This window comes from Oncorhynchus clarkii, chromosome 14, assembly GCF_045791955.1.
Source record: "Oncorhynchus clarkii lewisi isolate Uvic-CL-2024 chromosome 14, UVic_Ocla_1.0, whole genome shotgun sequence".
Classification (NCBI taxonomy): Eukaryota; Metazoa; Chordata; class Actinopteri; order Salmoniformes; family Salmonidae; genus Oncorhynchus; species Oncorhynchus clarkii.
Window position 1 is genome coordinate 8,086,120 of NC_092160.1, and position 21,888 is coordinate 8,108,007.

At 46.0% G+C, this 21,888-nt stretch overlaps 3 protein-coding genes and 1 pseudogene across 3 annotated transcripts in view; 2 read left to right on the forward strand and 2 right to left on the reverse strand.

Annotated features, from left to right (window-relative positions):
- Positions 1-834: 834 nt before the first annotated feature.
- On the forward strand, positions 835-8,024 carry LOC139366203 (toll-like receptor 6). The gene is made up of 2 exons (XM_071103427.1): positions 835-1,029; positions 1,360-8,024. The coding sequence occupies exon 2, from the start codon at positions 1,362-1,364 to the stop codon at positions 3,786-3,788; it is 2,427 nt and encodes an 808-aa protein (XP_070959528.1). The 5' UTR covers positions 835-1,029; positions 1,360-1,361; the 3' UTR covers positions 3,789-8,024.
- On the reverse strand, positions 4,747-10,106 carry LOC139365811 (integrator complex subunit 10-like; annotated as a pseudogene).
- LOC139366204 (mitochondrial nicotinamide adenine dinucleotide transporter SLC25A51-like) lies at positions 9,387-14,345 on the forward strand. Its single transcript, XM_071103428.1, has 2 exons — positions 9,387-9,478; positions 11,031-14,345. Exon 2 carries the CDS (start codon positions 11,103-11,105, stop codon positions 12,054-12,056), a length of 954 nt encoding a protein of 317 aa, XP_070959529.1. The 5' UTR covers positions 9,387-9,478; positions 11,031-11,102; the 3' UTR covers positions 12,057-14,345.
- A 3,469-nt stretch (positions 14,346-17,814) lies between these two features.
- The window catches only part of LOC139366205 (FERM and PDZ domain-containing protein 1-like), a 41,403-nt gene continuing 37,329 nt past the window's right edge, over positions 17,815-21,888 (reverse strand). Inside the window, exon 17 of the mRNA XM_071103429.1 lies at positions 17,815-21,826. Coding sequence (XP_070959530.1) covers positions 19,203-21,826 — 2,624 coding nt within the window. The 3' untranslated portion in view covers positions 17,815-19,202. The remainder of the gene's footprint in view (positions 21,827-21,888) is intronic.

Sequence of the window (21,888 nt, forward strand, 5' to 3'; positions counted from 1 at the left end):
ATTCATAATAATTGGATTTATATAGCGCTTTTCCACAATAGAGGTACTCAAAGCACTTTACATAGTAGAGGGAAACTCACCTCAATCCCCATCAATGTACAGCATCCACCTCAGTGATGCACGGCGACCATTTTTGTGCCAGAACGCTCACCACACATCAGCTATCAGGTGGAGAGGTGAGGAGTGATATTTGACAATTAGGAATGAGGGGGATGATTAGGTTGCCATGATGGAATGTGGTCAGTTTGGGAATTTAGCCATGACACCGGGGTGAACACCCCTACTCTTACGATAAGTACCATGGGATTTTGAATGAGCACAGAGTCAGGACACCCGTTTTAACATCTTATCCGAAAGACGGCACCCCACGCAGGGCAATGTCCCCAAATGTAATCAAGGTTTGAAATGATTACGTTTTAGTCCAATTTTATATATTTCTAGGCTTCTTGCAGTCAGTTTGCAGTCTAAAACTATATATTTTTTTAATTTTCAGCCACCCGATCATTTGCTCAAGAAAGAATTGGCCGGCGTAACCAATATCTTATGCAGTTGTTATATCCTCCAACCCTACCCATTTTTGTAAATCAATATAACAATAAGTTAGATCTACCTTAAAATGAGCTATGTAATATTCTTATAAGGAAGCCATGAGTAATATATTATCATAGCCACTAGCTGTGCCAAATACACAGATATGTGGCCAAACTTAATTTCCTGTCAAGCACTCAATTCTATGCCCATCACTGTGAATAAAAAGGGAAGTGAGAAAGAGATGTGAGTGAAGAAGGAACAGGAGTTGCCTGCACATTTGAAAGGCCTGGTTTCACATGTCTGTTTCCCTTCTGCTCAACATTTACTGTAAGCTCAGAGAGAGGGTTAGAGTGAGCGTGATAAGACGAGTGTGAGTGAGAGAAATCGCAAAGGTAAAGAGAGATTTATCTAAACGTGAGAGACGAACTGACTGTGACTGACTCAACATTATCTCAACAGACGCATCAGTTGAAAAGCCATAGGATACTGAAAAGACAGGTCAGTCTGCTTTTTCCCCCCCTCTTTCTGTGTGCGTGTGTGTTCCAGACCTGTTTTTAAGACATTTGTGAGTTTCGGTACTGTATTATAGACCAAAATGAGTCTATTTAAGAGTCTAAAATAAAACAAGGAAGCTTCTTTTTAACGAATAACCTTACAACACTGCAAGTTGAAGAACATTCATATCGAAAACAGGAACCAAAACCTTTATTCACATTCTAATGGAAGCCTATTGATTTATTATGATTCACAGCACACATGACACACAATATTATAACTACCACTTTTACACAAACATGGTTTGTTACATTTTCTCTCGTCCCTCAACAGAGATGAGGGCTGTGGCAGTCACCCTCTGGGCCGTGGCTGCGTTAATGGGAGTCCATCAGAGCACCCCCTCCTCCTCAGAAATCCATACCCTTATTGTCAACCTCTCCTCCAGAAACATATCTGCTGTTCCCAGAAACCTACCTCCATGCACCGAAGCCCTGGACCTCTCCCAGAACAACATACACAAACTTGGCCGTGAGGATTTCCAAGTCACAACTCACCTGAGATTCCTCAACTTGTCTTGGAATGTCTTGGAGGATATCGATCCGGAGACGTTTCATCCCACTCCGCTCCTGGAGAGTCTGGACCTCTCACACAACCAGCTCCAGAACTTATCTGATCAACGGTACTTGCTGTTAGCGTTGAACCTCAGAGACCTAGATCTGACCTTTAACATGTTCCACACCATGACCCTGGGGGTGGAGTTCCACAGCCTGACGAAGCTGGAGAGACTGGGGCTCGGAGCAAAAATCATCAGGGTGGAGGATTTCATCAACATCACTGACGTACACCTGCAAACTTTGACCCTTCGTCTGGAGAATCTCACAGCCTATGAGAGTGGCAGCCTGAGTGACGTCCAGGCGGAGAAGGTCAGCATCGGCCTGACGAACAAACCCACCGATCGAAATCTGATCGCAGACGCTCTGTTGATGTTCAACGAGGTTGAGCTGATGGGTATGAACATCAATGGCTTGGTAGCCAGTTACCTGGTGCAACTTGTGAAGGAGAGAAGGGCAGTCAACACCACACATCTTTACCTGACAAATATGGCCATCACCTGGAAGCACCTGACAAACACCATAAACGCTGTGTTCGAATCCCCCATCATCCACCTGAGCACTTCAGACGTGGCCATCCACATTCCACCTGTGAGTGACACCCCAGGAAGAAACACGTCCCACACTAAATCCTTCTCTGCCAGGCGAGCGGGGGTGGTTAGCTTTTTCTTCTCCCTGGAAGTCCTCTGTAACTTCTTCATCAACATGCCGGTGGAGCGCCTGGCGATGACTGAGACATCCATCATACACATGACCTGCCCCAAGTTGCCCAGTGGGATACTGCAGCTAGACTTCTCAGATTGTGCCTTGGCTGATACGGTATTCTCCAGAGTAGAACAGCAAATCACTGTAGAGTGTACAACCCTGAATAAAGTAAACATCCTGGTTCTGAGAGGGAACAACCTCAGGTCCCTTCAAACCCTGAGCAAGAGGGTCCAGAACATGATCTCTCTGCGTCACCTGGACCTCAGCCTCAACTCGTTGGTTTACAGCGGCCAGGAATGCCACTGGCCACCGAACATTGTCCACCTGAACCTATCTTCCAATGGGCTGAGTGAGTCGGTATTTAGCTGCCTGCCGAATGGCACCGTCAGCCTGGACCTCCAGAACAACCAGATCTCCACTGTACCAGAGACCCTGCTGGCCCTGGACTCCCTCCTGGCCCTGGACCTGAGTGCCAACCGGCTGAGGGACCTCCCGGTGTGCGCTGGATTCCCACACCTTAAGTATCTCCTTCTCAGGGAAAACTCCCTCCATGCCCCATCTGTGAGAGTTCTGGAAACTTGCCCTGTTCTACAGGTTCTAGATGCCAGCCGAAACCCCTTCACCTGTACGTGTGGCCTGAGGGGCTTCAGCGATCTGGGTGCTGGGACTGGCCTGGGCAGCGGACACCCTGCAATCCAACTTCTCCACTGGCCAGGAGCCTATCGCTGCAGCTATCCTGAAGCCTGGAGGAACTCCACACTGGAGGGCTTCCAGATCCCTGAGATCTCCTGCAATGTCGGCCTGCTGGCAACGGCCATCTTGTGCCCGGCAGTGGCTGTTATCATTGTTATGGTGACTCTGTGTCACCACCTGGACATTCCATGGTACCTGGGCATGATCCGGCAGTGGACCCGGGCAAAGCACCGTGCCAGGACCCAGCAGGTCCGGCCCGAGGAACTGGAGGGGGTGGTGTTCCACGCCTTTGTGTCCTACAGCCAGCATGATGCAGATTGGGTCAAGGGCCAGCTCTTGCCTAATCTGGAAGGCTCCGGCGGGGGCCTCCACATCTGCCGCCATGAGAGGGACTTCGTCCCGGGGAAGACGATCGTGGAGAACATCATCCAATGCGTGGAGAGGAGCCGGCGCTGTGTGTTTGTCCTCTCTCGCCACTTCGTCCGGAGCGAGTGGTGCCACTATGAGCTGTACTTTGCCAGCCACCAGCGGTTGACCCGAGGGTCTGACAGTGTGATCCTGGTGCTCCTGGAGCCTCTGCCTCAGTACATGATCCCCTCCAAGTACTATCAGCTAAAGGCCATGATGGGCAGACACACCTATCTGGAGTGGCCCCAGGACAGGGGCAAGCACAGGCTGTTCTGGGCCAATCTCAGGGCTGCACTGCAGGCTGACCTGCCCACTGCACCTGTACGAGACGACGTGGATGAGTGAGAGGGAGAGAGAAAATCAGATAAATTGGGGTAGAAAAATATTGATATATTTCTTTAATGTTATCTAGAAATATCAAAAATACTCTCACATCTGTCAACTTTCCAACAATCTCACAATTATTTAGAACGTCTTTTTTTCTATACACTTCATAAAATGCTGCCTGATGACTCAAAAGTAATTATTCCGCTGCTCTATCGTTCGCTACAGTCGTTTGTGGAGACGTCAAAATGAGGGATGTTGTACAAAACTGAGTCATCAGCGATTGGATCATCTCTAACCAATCTGAGTATCAAAGCCAATGACAAATTTTCAAACGTCGCTTTACACACGTGTGTTCTGGCTCTGGCCCAACCCATTGGTTTTTGGGACCAATCCATTCCAGAAATGGTTGTGGAGGTACTCAAACCAGTCTCATTGTGGAGAAGAAAATTATGTCTGTGGGCGTGCCATAGCGTTTGGCCGGAGCAAAGAGTTTGGGTAGCCAGGCAACACAAAATGATCCAAAAATGAAAAATAAACTCAAAGTATCAAGACAACCAATGACAGACAGAGAGCAAATACCACAGACACAGTAGACCAATCCCTGTTAAGTATCCCCAAAAACAGAATCCTTCTCAAGTACAGAACCTTCTCATGTTAGCAAGAACATCCTTTGAAAGTCATTATCTAATTTTAAGGCAAGTAGTACAACAAGGGGGAAAAGTACAGAAGATTTTACGCTCATGAGTAACGTTAGCACCACAGATAAACCCTAGAAAGAGGGAAACAAGTCATTTATCTCTTTCTAATTATTGTTATTTGGTCATATTTGGTCAGGAGTTCAATTGTCAGGTCTGATGGAAGACGATGATGCTCTTCTGGGCACACAAGCGGCACAGCGAACAGCGTTTCACTGTGGACATTAGACCCATGAGCCAAATGTCAGATGTCCAAGTGTCAAAGTTGAAGGGGTCAGAGGTCAGGGCAGGGACTGGATGATGATGATCTTCTCATTGATACAGAAGCGGTGGAGGACAGTGTGCAGGTTCTCCGTGCAGAGTGACACCTGTCTCTCCACGGCCAGACGGAAGTCCTCCTTCACCCCCTTAGTGATGCCACGCGTCACTGTACGGTGCCTACATGGCAGAGGAACACAGACAAGGGGTGTGTATGAGAAAGAAACGCTTTCTAACGTTTTCTTCACATGAATCCTTTTATAAATCAGACACGGTTTATTTTTGTCCAAACCTCTATAGCAACAGGTGAGAAAACACAAATTTATCAATGAGAAAACTGTGACAAAACACAAATGTATCAATGATAAAAATAAATAAAAATTACACAACATCAAGGAAACAACTTTTGCTCACATACAGTCTTCATAGTTTTGAAATTGAGTGAGAGTATCAGGTATCTACCAAGAAGGCAACATTTTGACGGGAAGATTCAACAACGTCAAAAACAATAACACATAGTCAAACATGAATGTTCACAAATGCAATGACAACTAGAGATAGCATTTTTTTTATCGAAATAGACTTCAAAAATCAGTAACAACCACATAAACGGATGCAATGGGTCAAACATGAAAATACATGAAAATATGAAAAAATATGAATATAAAATATGACATTTTCATGAAAACATTCAAATAAAACACAACAAGGACTCGATGAAAACGGCAGACAGAAAATGTAAATGAGGTTTGGGCCTGAGGGATGGAGAGAGTGTTTGGCTTAGGGGTGCTGGGCAGGGGTGCCTGTCGGTCGTCTGCACCCCAGGTAGCAGCAGGGTGTTTAACTCCCCACCCCGAGCGGGACTAGGGTTCCTGAGGTCAGTAAACACCAACATTTATCAACTCACACTCTGGGTTAAAAATTAGGATCAGCTTACCCTCTAAAGAGCTTTACCTTTAACATTAAGAGGAAAAGCAAAAAATGGATCATAGATCAGTATCTAGAGGCAACCTCATCCTACTCCTCAACTCCCACTGAGAGTGGGTGTTGTCAAGAATCTCAAACAAGTTTTTTCAATATTGGAGAGATGGCGCGTTGTACTGCTAACCCTTTTTCAACATAATGCTTCACAGCTGAGCTGCTATTCGCTACCTGTATGTAAACATGACTGTGTACAATATATATAAACATATGCCAGTGGGAGGTGCTTACTTGATTAGCATTCCCTTATTGGGCAGTAGCTGGACACGCCCCCCTCTGTAGTGGCAGGTCTGCAAACTCCTCCAGCATATCAATATTTGCAGGAACAAACTATTTAAAGGGAACAAACAGAGAGAGAGAGAGAGAGAGAGAGAGAGAGAGAGAGAGGGGGGAGAGAGAAAGAGAGAGAGAGAGAGAGAGAGAGAGAGAGAGAGAGAGAGAGAAGAGAGCTAAAATTACTCAAGATTTTAGTTCTGGGTTAATCAAGATTATTTTAGATATACTGTATGAGAAGGATACTGGTGACGTATTTGAAAAAGTTATCATACTGGAAGTTGCCCTGCTGACAGATCTTACCAATCACTCTCAGGAACAGCGACTCTCCCTAAAAAGGGATGAACGTGTTTTTGTTAAGATAGTGATGTGATTTGAGAAGCTATAAGAGATAAGAGTTTTTTTAAATAACTTTGCACAGTGAGTAGTCACCGCCCTGAGTGAGGTCAGAGAGTGTCAGCCTGCCGGAACCACGCCTTTCCTGCAAACTGTATAAATGATGGGTTAAGAAATGAACGTACCAGACCAGAAAGACGTGCAGCTGCACGTTTAAAGTGGTTTGAACTTTGAATCTCAACACGAGGTAGAGACGATAAACTCCCCTCCCGGACAATCACTGGTACGGCTGATTAGCTGTCCTAAGTAAAGTATCTTCGAAAGTGAATTTACGTAGGACCATTCTGTCACTCTGCTCAAACCATCGTATTATGCCATTCTCATCACCCCACTGGGGAACCATCGACACGGCTGGCTAGTCTATCTTCAAAGAAGCATCTTCAAGAGTGAATGGGAGGAAAGTCAACTCTGTAGTTCTGTTAAGGACTACACAACAAGTCACCGGGTACCAGACAACTACGGAGAAGGACAACAGTAGAAGACTTGTCGGAACCATTTCGGACAATCAGAGCCTTACAAGCGTGCCGCCAAAAGGCCCAACTCCCTTTCCAAGGCTGCCTTGTTCACGAGAGAGATCCCTGGCAAACCCAGGCATTTCACGTAAATACATTCATGATTTCTAGACATTCATGCAAAGTATATGGTTACTGTAGGTGAGAGTTTTCTCTGAATGTACCAATGTTAAGTGTCTCTCTACCTCTCCATCTCTTCTTTAACAAGCAGCTATGTTGCTGTCATTCCACTAGGGACCTTTTTGATAGGCTAACATTACTTGATGAAGAGGTGTTGTTAGCTTTAGCTGGCAGTAACTATACTGAACAAAAATATAAATGCAACATGTAAAGTGTTGGTCACATGTTTCATGAGCTGAAATAAAAGATCCCAGAAATTGCCCACAATTTTTTTTACATCCCTGTTAGTGAGCATTTCTTCTTTACCAAGATAATCAATCCACCTGACAGGCGTACTGTGGCATATCAAGAAGCTGATTAAACAGCATGATCATTACACAGGTGCACCTCGTGCTGGGGACAATAAAAGGCCACTCTAAAATGTGCAGTTTTGTCACACTACACAATGCCACAGATGTCTCAAGTTTTGAAGGAGCGTGCAATTTGCATGCTGACTGCAGGAATGTCCACCAGAGCTGTTGCCCGAGAATTGAATGTTACTTTATCTACCGTAAGCCACCTCCAATGTCCTTTTAGAGAATTTGGCAGTACGTCCAACCAGCCTCACAACCACAGACCACGCCAGCCCAGGACCTCCATATCCGGCTTCGTCAAGTACGGGATTGTCTGAGACCAGCCACCCGGAGGGCTGATGAGTATTTCTGTCTGTAATAAATCCCCTTTGTGGTGAAAAACTCATTCTGATTGGTTGGGCCTGACTCCATGGTGGGTGGACCTGGCTCCCAAAAGGGCCCTCCCAGGCCCACTCATGACTGCGCCCCTGCCCAGTCATGTGAAATCCATAGATTACTGTCTAATTTATTTATTTCAATGTACTTATTTCCTTATATCAACTGTAACTCAGTAAAATCTTTGAAATTGTTGCATGTGGCGTTTATATTTTTGTTCAGTATGTGCTTTTGTCTTGTAGCTAAAATGTAATAAGTGTACAGAAGAGAAAATAAACCGATTAATTGTCTGCACATGCTTGTGAATTGTTTAGTTATTCAAGAGCTAATATGGTTATGTTGCAATAATTAAGAATGTAGCTAATTTGGTAGCTGCTTGCTTAACTTTAGCTAGTAGCTAGCTAGTTTCAGTTTGCAATGCTTAAACTTCTGGCTAGTGGTTACTCTGACATTTACGGTACTTTTGAGCAAATTGATAAAACTAAAGGACACACTACAAACAACAGCATTTATATCAGTCATCAACAGTACTGTGAGTCTGTGTATAAATTGAGATAAGAACTTTCACTCGCATGTCGTACAGCTGTATGCCGGCTGAAGTTGTCTTTGCATTTCCCCCAATGGTGTACATCTCATTCTGTCAAGACAAGACACCAATGTGACATTCCATTCCAGCCTGTGTGCAATACAGCCAAGGACCAGACCTCTTGAGACTAGTTTTCCTAACGTTACATGTATTCTAAATGACTCGTTAGTAGCACTTTACTAGACGCAATTCACTAGACGCAGTTTACCTAAATATTGAAGTCAGTGGGATAGAGGGATCTAGCGGTCATCAGACACAAGATCCAGAGCCCCTTTCATTAAAAACTCGCAGTCCTTTTGTGCTGACATATTTGGTCATATTATTGTAATCCGTGGGATACAGTGCCCAAAATATGAATTTGCTAGGATTGAAATTGAAATTCGGGCATTTGTTTATTGCTCCCATGAATGGGAATATTTTTATGACATCATGACGTGCAGTCGCACGTGTGATAACATTAGATTCGAGGTATCATTGACTAGGCTTATCAGTCACTACTAGACACTAGAGCTGATCCGCAGCAACATTGACTTTATCGTAAACACTTTTGGTCTCAATTTAAGGTTAGGCATAAGGTTAGCAGTGTGGTTAAGGTTAGCGTTAGGTTTAAAATCAGATTTTAAGCCATTTGTGACTGTGGTAACTAGTGACGACAAGGATCCTATTGGTAAATGCTGCCGCCTGGTGCATGACAGAATATTGCACATATAAAATGTAGGACAGATCACACAACCAGACAAAAACGTGTCAATGCAAAATAGAGCATCACAAAAAGCACGGGGCAGTATTCTAGTCATGGAGTTAACCCTCAAAATATAATCTAATTGAGATGCAAATGTTATTTATCAAATACACCTTGTAGTTGTAACATGATTCAAGAGAGCCAACAGGACGCTTGAACAATAGCCCCTCTAGTGTGTATGAGAAAATCCGTATAAACTGATACGTTTGAAACCTTCAACCACAAACTATAGTGGATACTTATTTTTGTATGGTTATTTGTAGATTAGCGAGGGCCCGGGGGTCGTAAGGCACGCTATTTACATCTCGATTGGTTTTCCTGCTGTCAGCTGCTTCCCTATGCATCGGCGATCGACAGCAGACGGACCGACCTAGCAAACGCAATTTCCGTGTTAAACTACGGTTTCTTCGTGGCAAGGTAAAAGACAAGTAAACGTAGATACTTTGGACCTAGTGTTGAAATATCCTATATGATGTTAATTTTAAAAAATGTTTTTTTTTTTTACATTTACAACGATAGCATGCCCATCCAAGGCTGTCTATCTCGGAACTGTTTGTCTGGGCACAAAAAAATCAAGTAAAAGCCAGTTGTCCGCTTTGACACTGCCAACTTGCTAGCCAACGTTAACTGGATACAAAATGCCTGTAATCTGTATCTAACTTAATAGATAGCTAGCTCAGTCAAACTCCTGTTTACCATAGCTTGTTAAGGAAATCTTGACTGTCAAGATTAGCCATGTCACTGGCTGCTAAAGAAGGCCCTAAAAAGGATGTTAGCTAACTAGCTGGCTTGTTAGCGTAGACGCAACCATTTGACATACAATCAAGAAAAATTTTGGTGGGTTTAGCCAGGACGAAGACGGGTTTAGCAGGCTGTAACGTTACTGTCCTTTGTTTTGGAGTTGGCCAGGAAAGCAATGACTCATTCAGAATTATCTGGATTGTGCCCGTGTGTAATCTTTGGAATACATCCTGAAGCTAACGTTGGCTGGATAGATTAAAACTCCGATAGCCTTGAGCATGTCTTTCTTGACCGTATTGACCATTTCTCCATTGACCTAGCCAACTTGAGCATTTCATGTGTGCATCATTTAGGTGTGTCCATATAGCATGAGTCATGACAGCAAATGGGGAGTTCCTAGAAGGCGTTAACTTTACTCAAGACCTTCTAACCAGAGTACAACGATGATCAGACTCAACAACCAAGTTGGCAAACTGTCTGTTCCTCCTGGTCACTGACAGTTCATCTGCACTGGGTGACTCAGCTCATTTGTTAACGGTTTGCATTTGGCAGAAGCAGTTCTGTCGAAATCTGCTTTCATAGCTTGACCTCTAATTACCCTCCAGTGACAGTTCCACTACTCTGACCTATGTTTAGAAGGCACTTGAATGTGGAGCTTGGTTTTAAATTGTTTCTGGACAACTTCTAGACTGCACAAAATGATGATGATGCATGCATGTCTCTTAATTCCTTTCGGAAGAGTACATCACACCTTGTACATTAGAATCAAGTTATGCAATAGTTCTTATCACTGAGGTGGTAACGGCAGCAAAGTTGTAGCCAAGTTTCAATAGATGCAGTACACAGACCTGGATTGTGTCCGTGGTGCATTGAACTGTATTACCAAACCTACTTACCCAAGATCCTTGTTTCACTGGCAACCTGTTCAATTTTTTCTCCAAATATTACCGGTGTCTTATCATTTTGTAAAACTGCAGTCCTACCCCAGTGCAGACAGCCTGATGCCTTCTGGATACTAGCCTCATAATCACACAATCCTTCTCCACTAATCATGAGGGAGTTTTTGCAGACTGGTTGACCATCCATTTGTTACAATGTTATAGTAGACAATGCATGTTTTGCTGAAAGGAACAAGTAACTTCAGTTCACATGCTGTTTCAGTACCAATAGATAATATTGCAGCCAATTTTAAACATTGTAAATTTAACTCTTTCATTCCTTCCCACAGGTGTAAAATCATAGAGGTTGTCTCCCAAGCAGTGATGCTGGTGGCGTAGGCTCAGGGTGTGTCTCATCTCCCATGGCTATTACCACCATGGACCCAGAGTCAGCCTGCACGTCACAGCCCCAGGGGTCCCTGGGTAAAGGAGGGGGCTCCCTGCTATCTGGCAGGGGTTTGGGCGCAGCGCTCGGCCCCCGAGGGAAGCACTACGTTTGTGGCTCCATAGCTGCCTTCACCAACATCGTGGTGACCTTCCCCATCCAGAAGGTTCTGTTCAGACAACAGCTTCACGGTGTGCTGGCCAGAGAGGCCGTCAGACAACTCCAACGGGACGGGATGAGGAAACTCTACAGGGGGCTGCTCCCTCCTCTTCTCCAGAAGACCACCACTGTAGCCATCATGTTCGGCTTGTACGAGGACTTCTCCCGGGTCTTATTGGACCAGGTGCCCACCGGCAGCGGCATTCCCGAGCTGGTGACACGGAGCTTTGCGGCGGCGCTGGCGGGCACGGCAGAGGCTGTGCTGACGCCGTTTGAGCGTGTGCAGACTCTCCTCCAGGACCACCGGCACCACGGCCGCTTCCAAAACACGGCCCACACCTTCCGGACGCTCCTGAGCGAGTACGGTGTGAAGGAGTGCTACCGCGGCCTGGTGCCGGTCTTAATAAGGAACGGGCCCAGTAATGTGCTGTTCTTCGGGTTCCGCGGGCCCATCAAGGAGCAGCTCCCTGAGGCCTCCAGCCGGGCTGGCCACCTGGTCAATGACTTTGTGTGTGGAGGGATGCTGGGGGCGGCACTGGGGATCATGTTCTACCCGCTGAATGTGGTGAAGTCGCGGGCCCAGTCCCAGGTGGGGGGTGCTTTCCGCCCCTGTGGGGAGGTGTTAATGACGGTGTGGAGGGAGAGGGGCGGCAGCGTGGCCATGCTGTTCCGAGGGGCGCACCTCAACTACCACCGCTCCCTTCTCTCCTGGGGCATCATCAACGCAACATACGAGCTTCTGCTCAGTGTTCTGATACTGAAAGGGTCATAGAATGTGAGGGGGAATGGAATGTGAGGGGGAGAGCAAGGAAAAATACTTGGGGAAAGTGTTGTTTGTTGATCGCAGTTGGTGCTCTTTTTTTTGTTGTTATTGAAACTGATGTGCCCACTGCCCACCCAAACAGGTCTACATAGTGTATGTGGGGGGTAAGGGCCTACGGCAAGTAGAAGAGGACAAAGGGAATCTGAAAGGTGAAGTTGCGCTACTGACAATGGTCACCAGTCGGTGTGAGATTAAACAAGACAGTCAATTTGAGTCATGGTATCGAAGTGAGACTCACAAATACACAAGTCCTGCGTCTGGGTCCAACATGCAACAAAAGCCTTTTTCAATAATAATAATTTTTGTGTAGACTGATGTGGTTCCCAGCAGAAAGTATCAGAGGCAGTTTACTGGGTGTAAGCCTTTTTAAAGTGACCAAGAGCACCTTTCAAAGAACTATTCATTGTGTTGACCAGTGCTTTGATCTGTGTGCATTGATTATTAGTCCCTTCGACCCCTCTCCTTTCTCTACTCTGGCCCTCTGATTGTGAACTCTGGTATACTGATTTGTTGTCCAACTATTTACCATGTCGGTCATCTAGGATTATGCACTGATTCGACCCATAGAGAATGATGGAGGCCTCTAGTGGCCAAAAGGCTGTTTTAATATGGGCAGCACCATTGAGGGTTTCCACCATGCTTCTGCCATTTTAAAGTAGTCAAAATAGTCAACTGGGTGGGGATTCCATTAGAGTACTACAGTATGAGTCATAATACCTATAAAATCTAGCGGTCAAGCAGGAAAATTGTTCCAATTGTTTTTCCACCATTTGATTTTTCCTATTGGGGACTTTAGACACACTTAAAGTAAGGGCTGTGTTTTGTGTAGTCTTACCCTGGCGTTACGTTTTGATAACTGTGTAAATCTCTAGGTCAAGGTGACTTTAATACATAGGAATTCGGGGAAATATATTTATCTGTGAAATGCTAATGTGGCTATCATAAAGAACTACAAATGCCATGATGATCTGGACAAGACAGCCGAATCGAGGCAAAGGCAAGAATCTCTGGATTAACTATCTAATGTTAGCTAAATGTAGTAATGAATAAATTGTCTACAAATCTTTAAACATTGACAATTATGTGAACTGTCTTGTGCAAGTTTTAAATTGACACAATACCTGTTAGCAAAGGTGTCAGCTAGAGACGACGTGCAGGAGCTTGCAGGGATTTGTAGTTCTGCATGATGTCTACTTTGATGCTAATTACCATTTTCAAATCTGAGGTAAATAGAGCTGAATATATTGATAAAAGTCACCGTGTCCAACAGAGATTTACACGGTTATCAAAACATCACGCCAAGGTAAGCCTACACGAAACACAGCCCATATTTGAAGTGTTTCTAAAATCCTCTATGGGAAAAAATGAACAGTGGAAAAACGATTGGAACCGTTTCCCTGTTTTGACCGCAAAGTTTTATGGGTATTATGACACCTCCACTGCGGGGCTCTATGAGGTATAGCCTCAATGGCGCTGCCCATGCTGTCAGACTATAATGGCACAGATATAAAGAGGAGTTCTCTGTCTCTTTGATTCAACCCTGTGCGGTATACTAGAGATAGTTAGAGAACTCAACTAAGATATAGCACATTTCAGCATGGACGTTACCATTAATGACTTCCACCATTTTAAAGTACGCAATTGAGGGTGGATTCCTATGGTTGGGAGCGATCATCCAATGATCAGAGCATTGTCTTGATTTGTAAATTGCTTTAAGGTAAGTCACCACCATCTAGTGGCCACAATACATTTAATTACGCTATTTGGTTCAGGACTCCAGCACTGCAGATGGTGGTAAATCACCAATATTAGCTTTAATATTGAAAATGGAACACTTTTAAAAAAGTAGTCAACTGGTTGGCGATTCCTATGAGTTGTAGCCTCAATGGCGCTGTCACAAATGTCCTAATGGCACAGATACAAATAAAATATCTCTTTCCATCTCTATGGTACCAGCCTAACGGCTAGCAGGTGTTTGTCCTGTAGGTATTACTTGAAAGACGACTGGAAATAGCGGTATACTCAGAAGCACATGGGAACAGGACTAGGAAAGTGCTATTATGTACCATTTCTTCACTCAGTTATTATAACCCATCAATCAACGCCACTATAAGTGTATCTTGATAATGTTTGTCAAAGAGTTGTGTGTAATGAGCTTATTGCTGAAGTGCCACTTGTAGTGTGTGTCTGTTGAAGTTTACGTAAAATGTATGGTTTAAGTAAAATGTATGTTACCCATAACTTGTCTCTTCCTTGATGAAATGGACTTAAAAAGCAATAAGACGTGGCCAAATAATGTTTTTCCTCAGATAAAACATGCACAACTATAATGGGGTGAAAAAATACACACACAAAGACTACAGGAACACAAAGAACACAGGAACACAACCATTTTGCCCATAATTGTATACTTCCAGGCTGTAGCCCTTCATTTACACACTTGCTTCTCTCCTCCATATTTGTCTCTCCTTCCTTTCTGAGAATTCCTTGCTTTCCACTCCCCTCTCTCTCCCTCTCGCTTCATTCTGACTGCTGTACACTCTCTCCTCTCTGCCCATAACCCCTGTTGACATAATGGGCTCAAATTTCAAGCTTGAGTAGAGGCAGTCGCCATGCAGCGGCCCACACTGCGTATGACAGGCCAGATAGGGAAGGCATGCTGCTAGGGGATTGAGATGGGGCTGCAGAGACTGAGAAGAGGGAGAAAGAGGGCACTGGAGGAGTGAGAACTAGTATGAGGGAGACTGAATGTGGAAGAAAGCAAGAGAATAAGAAAAGGGAGGGAGAGTAGTGTGTTGTGGCACATAAATTATATCTGCCATTTAATTTGGCCCTTTATGCGGTCTATGTCTGTATTTTCAACTAAAAAAAGAATCAGCGCTGAACAAGATCAGGACAGTTTTCAGCTGGTTTTCCAGCGTTGAAGGTACAAGTATGTTTTACTGAAAGGTTCAGGGAACCTGAACATTTTGAGACTAGGCGGCTACATAAAACATTTCCAGATCAATTGCAAATCACTTGAGTTGGTCACAGATTTCACATAAATGTAACGCTAACCAGGCAAGCAAATGTTGAAAATGTCAAATGACTTAAAGTGGAATTGTAGGCTTATTTTGTACATTTTTGTGACTAAGCTGTTTGCTACATCATCCTTGTGAACATCATGCTTTCAGACCTTGCTTTCAGACACATTTCAGTTGAATGCATTCAGTTGTACAACTGTCTAGGTAACCGCACTTTTCCCCCTTTTGTCAGTCCATTTCATTTATTTGTTACTGCTCACTGGGGAAGTCGGGACAACTGTAGCTAGCCAATCCACTGGGCTGGTTGGTGTGGTTATGTGAGGGCCTGGATCTGACTGCTGGGTTAACAAGTGATCAGATTAAGGGCAATCTGACATGGGGACTGGTCTGGCGAAAGAGACGTACCCCAGGCAGTTCAACCAGGGCTTCCCACTAAATTGCTACTGAAAGGCATTTTGTCGTTCAATGAGTGGTCACGAATCAGGACAGTGCAGTGTGACTATTTATCACATTGAGGTGGATTTTCATTGTCTAGTTTGCTTAGTTTCCACCATAGTGTTTTCTCTCATACAGTCATGTTGGGAAGGTGATGGCTCATGTTAAAGGAATGGTAGGAAGCCCAGTATTTTTGACATGCCACATTCACAAGTACTGCTCTGCTTTACAAATATTTACCCCTGGGTTCAATGGCAGCTCCAAATCACTCTTCCCAAGTCATAGTGAACAGGGCCAATACATTGTCTTATGCTGCTTTCATATGCTAGTTGGAACTAGGAAACTGAACATTCCAACTTGCTGATTCGTTGAACGTGTATAACTACAACCAGTTAGCTTGTCGTAAATGTCTTGAGTTTCCTAGTTCAGACTAGCATGTGAACGGGCATTATACAGACACTCCCAACTGAACATTTGAGAAATGGCTGCTGCCTAGAGCGGTTAAACAGCTTGTGATGTTTGTGTTCTTACTGTGTATTGTTCTATAGTGCCTAATGTTATCACAAATCGGGAAGCCTAAAATATGCGCTCATCACATTTATTTTTCCAAACGATATTTGAACCGAGATCAATGTTAATGAAAAGAAAATGTTGATTGTCCCTACCACAACGTTTCATGACACAAAATGTGTCTCCGGGGAAGTTTCTCCAAAGAGACTGGTTTCTCTGTAGTGTGCATTTGAATGAAACAGTTGCTGCACCTCCCTTTTCCAGAGGCAGACACAGGAGTGAGATCTCACATGCCTTTTTTCACAGTTGTTTATTTCAACAATGTTACAGAAAGAAATGGCTGCCCAGTGATGTGCACGGAGGCCTATAATCCACTGACAGCCCTGTACAGTGTGTTTCTGATCGGTTTATGGCTTCTACTCTATAACGTCCGTTCCATGGCAAAGGTCAGGTTCTGTGTTCAGTATACTACAATGATCATTGTCGTAACTTTATTGTCCAATATCCACTGATGTGCAACAGACATACGTGGCATCACAATGGATCTCAACACATGGATCTCAACACATGGATCGAAACACATGATACAGTGAAGGCAAATTGTTCTGTCACCACATCCCTTAAAACTGTCAGACTGCATTTCCTAATTGCCATCTATGCCATCAATATCCAGGCCCCAGCTACGCCAATCTTCTTATGTTTGTGAGTTAATGGAAGACGTGTGGACAGGGCCAGACTTCCAGGGGGCCCCCAACCAAAAATGTGGCCCTCCCAGATAGTATGAACACAAGTCGGTTGGGGGCCCCCTGGAGGTCAGGCCTCCACAGATAGCATATTATGAACATGTCATAAGCCATGGCAAAATGTATAGAATTGTATAAACATTTAGCTTTAAAACTGCCAAATTGTCTCTCAGCCTAACGGCAAAATGTGTAGAATACGATGAGATTAGCTATAAAACTGCAAATTTATCTGTCTGCCCTGGCGAAATGTGTATAATTGCAGGAAGTTAGCCCCAAAAAATCCCCCCATTTAAAAATACAATATATATTATTATAATATATTTGTTGGAGGAATAAGGTGCCCCAGATGGGTCCTTGCTATCCTTGGGACATCCCTACCCCATTGAAGTTGACATTTTAAATGGTTAGGGTAAGAATAGGGGTTAGGATAGGGACGTCCCAAGGACCCCGGATAGCCCTAACCGCTCCAGATGTGTTAGTCCGGCCCTGTGAGTAGGATTTTGACATCAGCATCCCATTGTTGTCCGAGGTACAGTATTAACGTCCCTCCAGATCTAATGGATTTAACTGAGGGAGATAATCAGGTGGCATCAGATGTAGTTGAGCCTATTAGTGGGCAACACTTTGGATAAGCCAAGCCATCCAGATAGTTATATGGAGTGATATTAGTGCCAAAAAGAGACTGATTCCATTTCTGTCAGTCGAATATTGACATCTCAAATCTTCCCAAATACCTATTTGAAGTGTCTTGGAATGTGCTTGAATCTCATGCTACAGGCCAAATATCTGCTTAGCTTGAACAAAAAGGAGGAAAATGACAGTGACAATAACATACCTGTGTCCCATCAGACGAAAGGCAAAACACCAATTTATTTAGTCAAACTTCAGATTGAATATGTTTACAGCATCTTGACAGGATCAGTGAGTTGTGACCGTTTCCAGTCACAAAAACAGCTCTGCATTTGACCCACAACACAGTAGGTTGGAGGCCTGTAATGGGACATGTTGCCATCCCATTACATGCAACATTGCAGAACGTTGCAATCCTGAACTAGCCTGTGATCCTAATCCACATCTCCCATTATCATAAGGGGAATCGCTCTGTATTTCCATTTACAATGGCTAGAAAACATATACAGGTATTCTTGTCTTTAACGTTAACACAATTGTAACAGGGAGTGAGTGATATGCTGGAGAACAGGGAACAGGGAGAACAGTGGTTATGTTTGCATAGCCATAAACTAAGGTAGGACAGATAGAATCAAACTAACACAAACATAGATATACATGTATATCTATCAACAGCTCTGGCACGAACAGAATCAGTCAGTCCGTCCGTCTGCAGAGCTAAACATGGGCAAGTAGTAAAATTGTGGCTCGTTGTTAAATTACTTTGGATCGTTGCTACATCTAGTTAGGTTTAACAGTCAGCCTTATCAAAAACTTTGTACAAAATACCAAATGAATTCCTTTCCCCCCTATTCCACCACCCACGCAACCCACCCCAGAAAAATATATGTGTCCTTTAGATTCAAAGTTGATGTACTGTATAATTACTGCATAAGCATTTGAGTTATTGAGTGTTTACTCCGTTCAAGCACTCTCACACAAGTCGTCAGTCAGGAGCCAGGAACGGTGTACACTTTTCACAGGGTTCATTTCTGTAACTTCTGCAAAGTGTAACTTCACGGTCAATAGTGCTCCCTTTGCATTTGTTTGTAAACTGAAGGGGGTGGGTCTCGGCAAATGTAAAAGTTTGTGATTTACACTGTTTTCCCCCAATGGACAAATCTAAATGACAGATTTGAACTTTAACTGAATCCACAGAATCACTAAATAAGCCGACGATAAAGTAATGCTCTCTCGTCTCCTCAGCAGACACCAGGTCAGAGGAAGGGAGGTGGGTGGAGGTAGAAAATCACACATGACAAAAACAATATATACAAAATCCAGTGATAACCACGGGGTCTTACACCAGCAGGTCCCTTCACGTCATAGACCATGGTGCAAACATACTTAAATACGTACATACAGAATATAATAATAAAATAAGATAGATGGTTATAAAATACCTATGTACAAATGCATAATCCAGATGAGTCTATCGGGAGACCTAGCAGTAATGGCAGTCAGTGGAAGAGGTTCCTCTCATCATTTATGGATGTGTGTGTGGTGTGTGTGTGTGTGTAGGTGTGTTTATTCTGTGTGCTGTGGTGTGCATGGCACTTATTGTACAAGTGTGTATGCACTGTACTCTATGTAGGGCCACACACCCACTTTGCTAAAGAATCGTGTCAACAGCTCTTCATCCTCCTCCCTTCTCTTACTAAGTCCTCATCTCACCTCAGTGCTGGTGGTGAGGAGGGGTTTTAAAAGTTCAGAGGTCAAAAGTGGAGAGGTGTTTGACCCAGCAGGTCTGTCGTGTCCGGCGAGTGCATCCTGAACAGCTGCGTGAGCGCAAAGACGGAAGAGATGAGCACCGTGCAGCGTTTGGCCAGCAGCCTGACCCCCTCGCCCTCTCCCTGCCTCTGTCCATCCCCAGACCCACCGCCACCCCCAGCCCTGGTTTCAGCCGTCTCCACAGCCCCAACAAACTCCCGGTACAGCCCTACGATCTCCTTCAGCTTGTCCAGAGCCTCCTCCTGGCACTCATCATCAGTGCTGTGGATCTGACCCCTATTGAGGCAGATGTCACAGCCAGGACAGGGGTGTATTCTCAGGCAGGCTGCAGAGAGCTGCACAAGGGCACTAAAGCTGTTGGATAAGGACCGAAGCGCCTCCTCCGGAGCCCAGCCCACACGCGTGGCACGCTGGCACCCTGTTGCCAACCGCCGGGCCTCTGCCTGGAGTAAACTCCTCTCGGCCTCTGTCAAGGGTAGAGGACTCGCCCCTCCACAGCACGGGGTCGGACCATCCTCTTGCCTCACGTCTTGGTTGGGTCCCTCTTCTCCACACCCATCCTGGTCTGTTTTAGAGGGTTCTGATGATGGTGGTGGCCCAGCCGTGCCTCTCTCCAGAACCAGGCGTAGCTGATCGATGTCCTGCCTCAGGGAGGCGAAGCCCCCCTTCAGCCCCACGTAGCGTTTGTTGGTAAGGGAGCTCAGGGCGCCTATAGGGGGTGTTGGGGAGACAGGGCGGGACAGGAGGGGGCTAATTTCTGAGGAGGCAGTGGAGAGGGTAGAGAGAGGGCGAGGGGTGTCCCTCAACAGGGACAGGATGTTGGGGGAGGGGACAGGGGAGGTGGGGGAGGGCAGGGGTGTAGAGCGGACTTGTTTGGGGCGCGTGCGTTTGGAGAACTCGTAGATTGTGAGCTCCTCGTCAAAGCCGCAGCCGTCCTCCACGTCGCCGCTGAAACAGTTGGCGTAGACGGTACGGCACCCACACGCCTCGCCGTGGGCCTGTGGAGGGGTGTGCACCAGAGAGTCCCCCTCTAGGGGTGGGCCTGAACCACCCCCTAACCCCACCTCTGAGTGGGGCCTGGACTGGGGCTGCTCCAACTTGCAGGAGCCCCGAAACCCATAGGGCTCAGAGACGTGCGCCCCATTTCCTCTCAGGGTCTGGTTGGGGTGCGACACGTTCGTCCCATTGGCCTCCTTCACTCGGGGAGTCACTTCCTGGAACTCTTTGATGGTCGCTATGACAACCTCGGCTCCATCCTCCAGCACTTCCTTCTTCCCTTTACCCGCCGCAGTCTCACCTACTGCCTTGGCAGTGACCTTGCTGACCTCGGAGGCTCCGCTGACCGACAGACCGGAGCCGTACCCAGACGTGACATCTTCGTTGACAGAGCTGGTGGAGGGGTAGTCCAGAGTACCCAGGATCTCCTGGGAGCGGGTCATGTACCAGGGCAGGGCCTGGATCCGCCCTCTCAGGGCTGAGGTAGGCAGACGGCCCCCCAGGCTGGAAGAACTGACCCTCAGGTCTGAACCTGACCCTGACCTCCCCGTGCTCTCTGGGATTCCTGCTGTCCCTTTAGAGGAGGTGGTGAGGGAGGTGGTCAGACTGAGGGGGCCGTCTGCATTTTTGGGGGACAGGTTCTCGTGACTCAGAGAGACCCTCCTCCCGGACTGAGCGCTCCCATTGCGGCTGCCCCAGGGGTGGAGGCCGTTCGGTGGGGACACCCCCTCTTTCTCCTTCAGTGAGACCGGGATGGGGAGGACAGTTAGGGGATGAAGAGAAGGAGGGGAGGTTCTGGGAGAGAGTGGTGGAGGGCTGGTAAGGCTCAACCTGATCTCATCTCCTGAAGCCGAACGTGGAATGGGGGATAAGCTTTGCAGCTTTCTCGGGGGGTCCTCCCCAAACCCATTTCGGACCTCTCCCTTCGGCAGGGAAATCCCATTTGCTTTAGTTTCAACCCTCGCTGTCTGCTTGTCAGCAGTGACCAGAACACAATCTTTAGGAAGCACGTTAGGAGTCCTGATCTCTATCTTAGAACTGTGCTCTTGCTTAGAACTGTTCTCTATCTTAGGCCCGTTCTCTTGCCTGAGCCCGTTCTCCACAGCCTGAGGTTCAGCAGGGGGTTGCTGGTTCTTCCGTACAGCCGTGATGAGGGGGGAGGAGAGTGGAGGCCCCCCCGCCCCCGAGGTGACTGATTTAAACTCCATCGTTTCCGGCTCCATGGTGTCTATCTCCAAGAGCCCTGCGTGGCCCCCACGAGCATCCCCGTTACAGTGGGCGTACGGACCCCCACACTTGGGAGACCTCTGGGGGTCTATCTGGGGCTTGGGGGCCAGTTCAGGTTTAGGGGCCAGTTCAGGTTTTGGGGGTAGCTGGGGCTTGGGGGCCAATGGTGGAGGTTTGGTCTTGGCATCGACACTCTGCATGGAAGACTGGTTTGAGTGGAGCTTCGGGTCTCGTTGGGTCTCCTGCTGTTTCTTGTGGTCAGGTGAGGAGTGCTTATTTTTGAGGGGTGAGGGAGGCTCCCTCTCTGGTACCACTGGCAGTCCATTTCCTGTGCCACTCCAGCGTTTACGGTGTCTCTTATTGTCAGCCACATCCAAACTGTTTTCTGTGAGTGAATGAGAGAGAGAGAGATGGGAGTCTTAAAAGGGTGACAGAAATCATTCAACA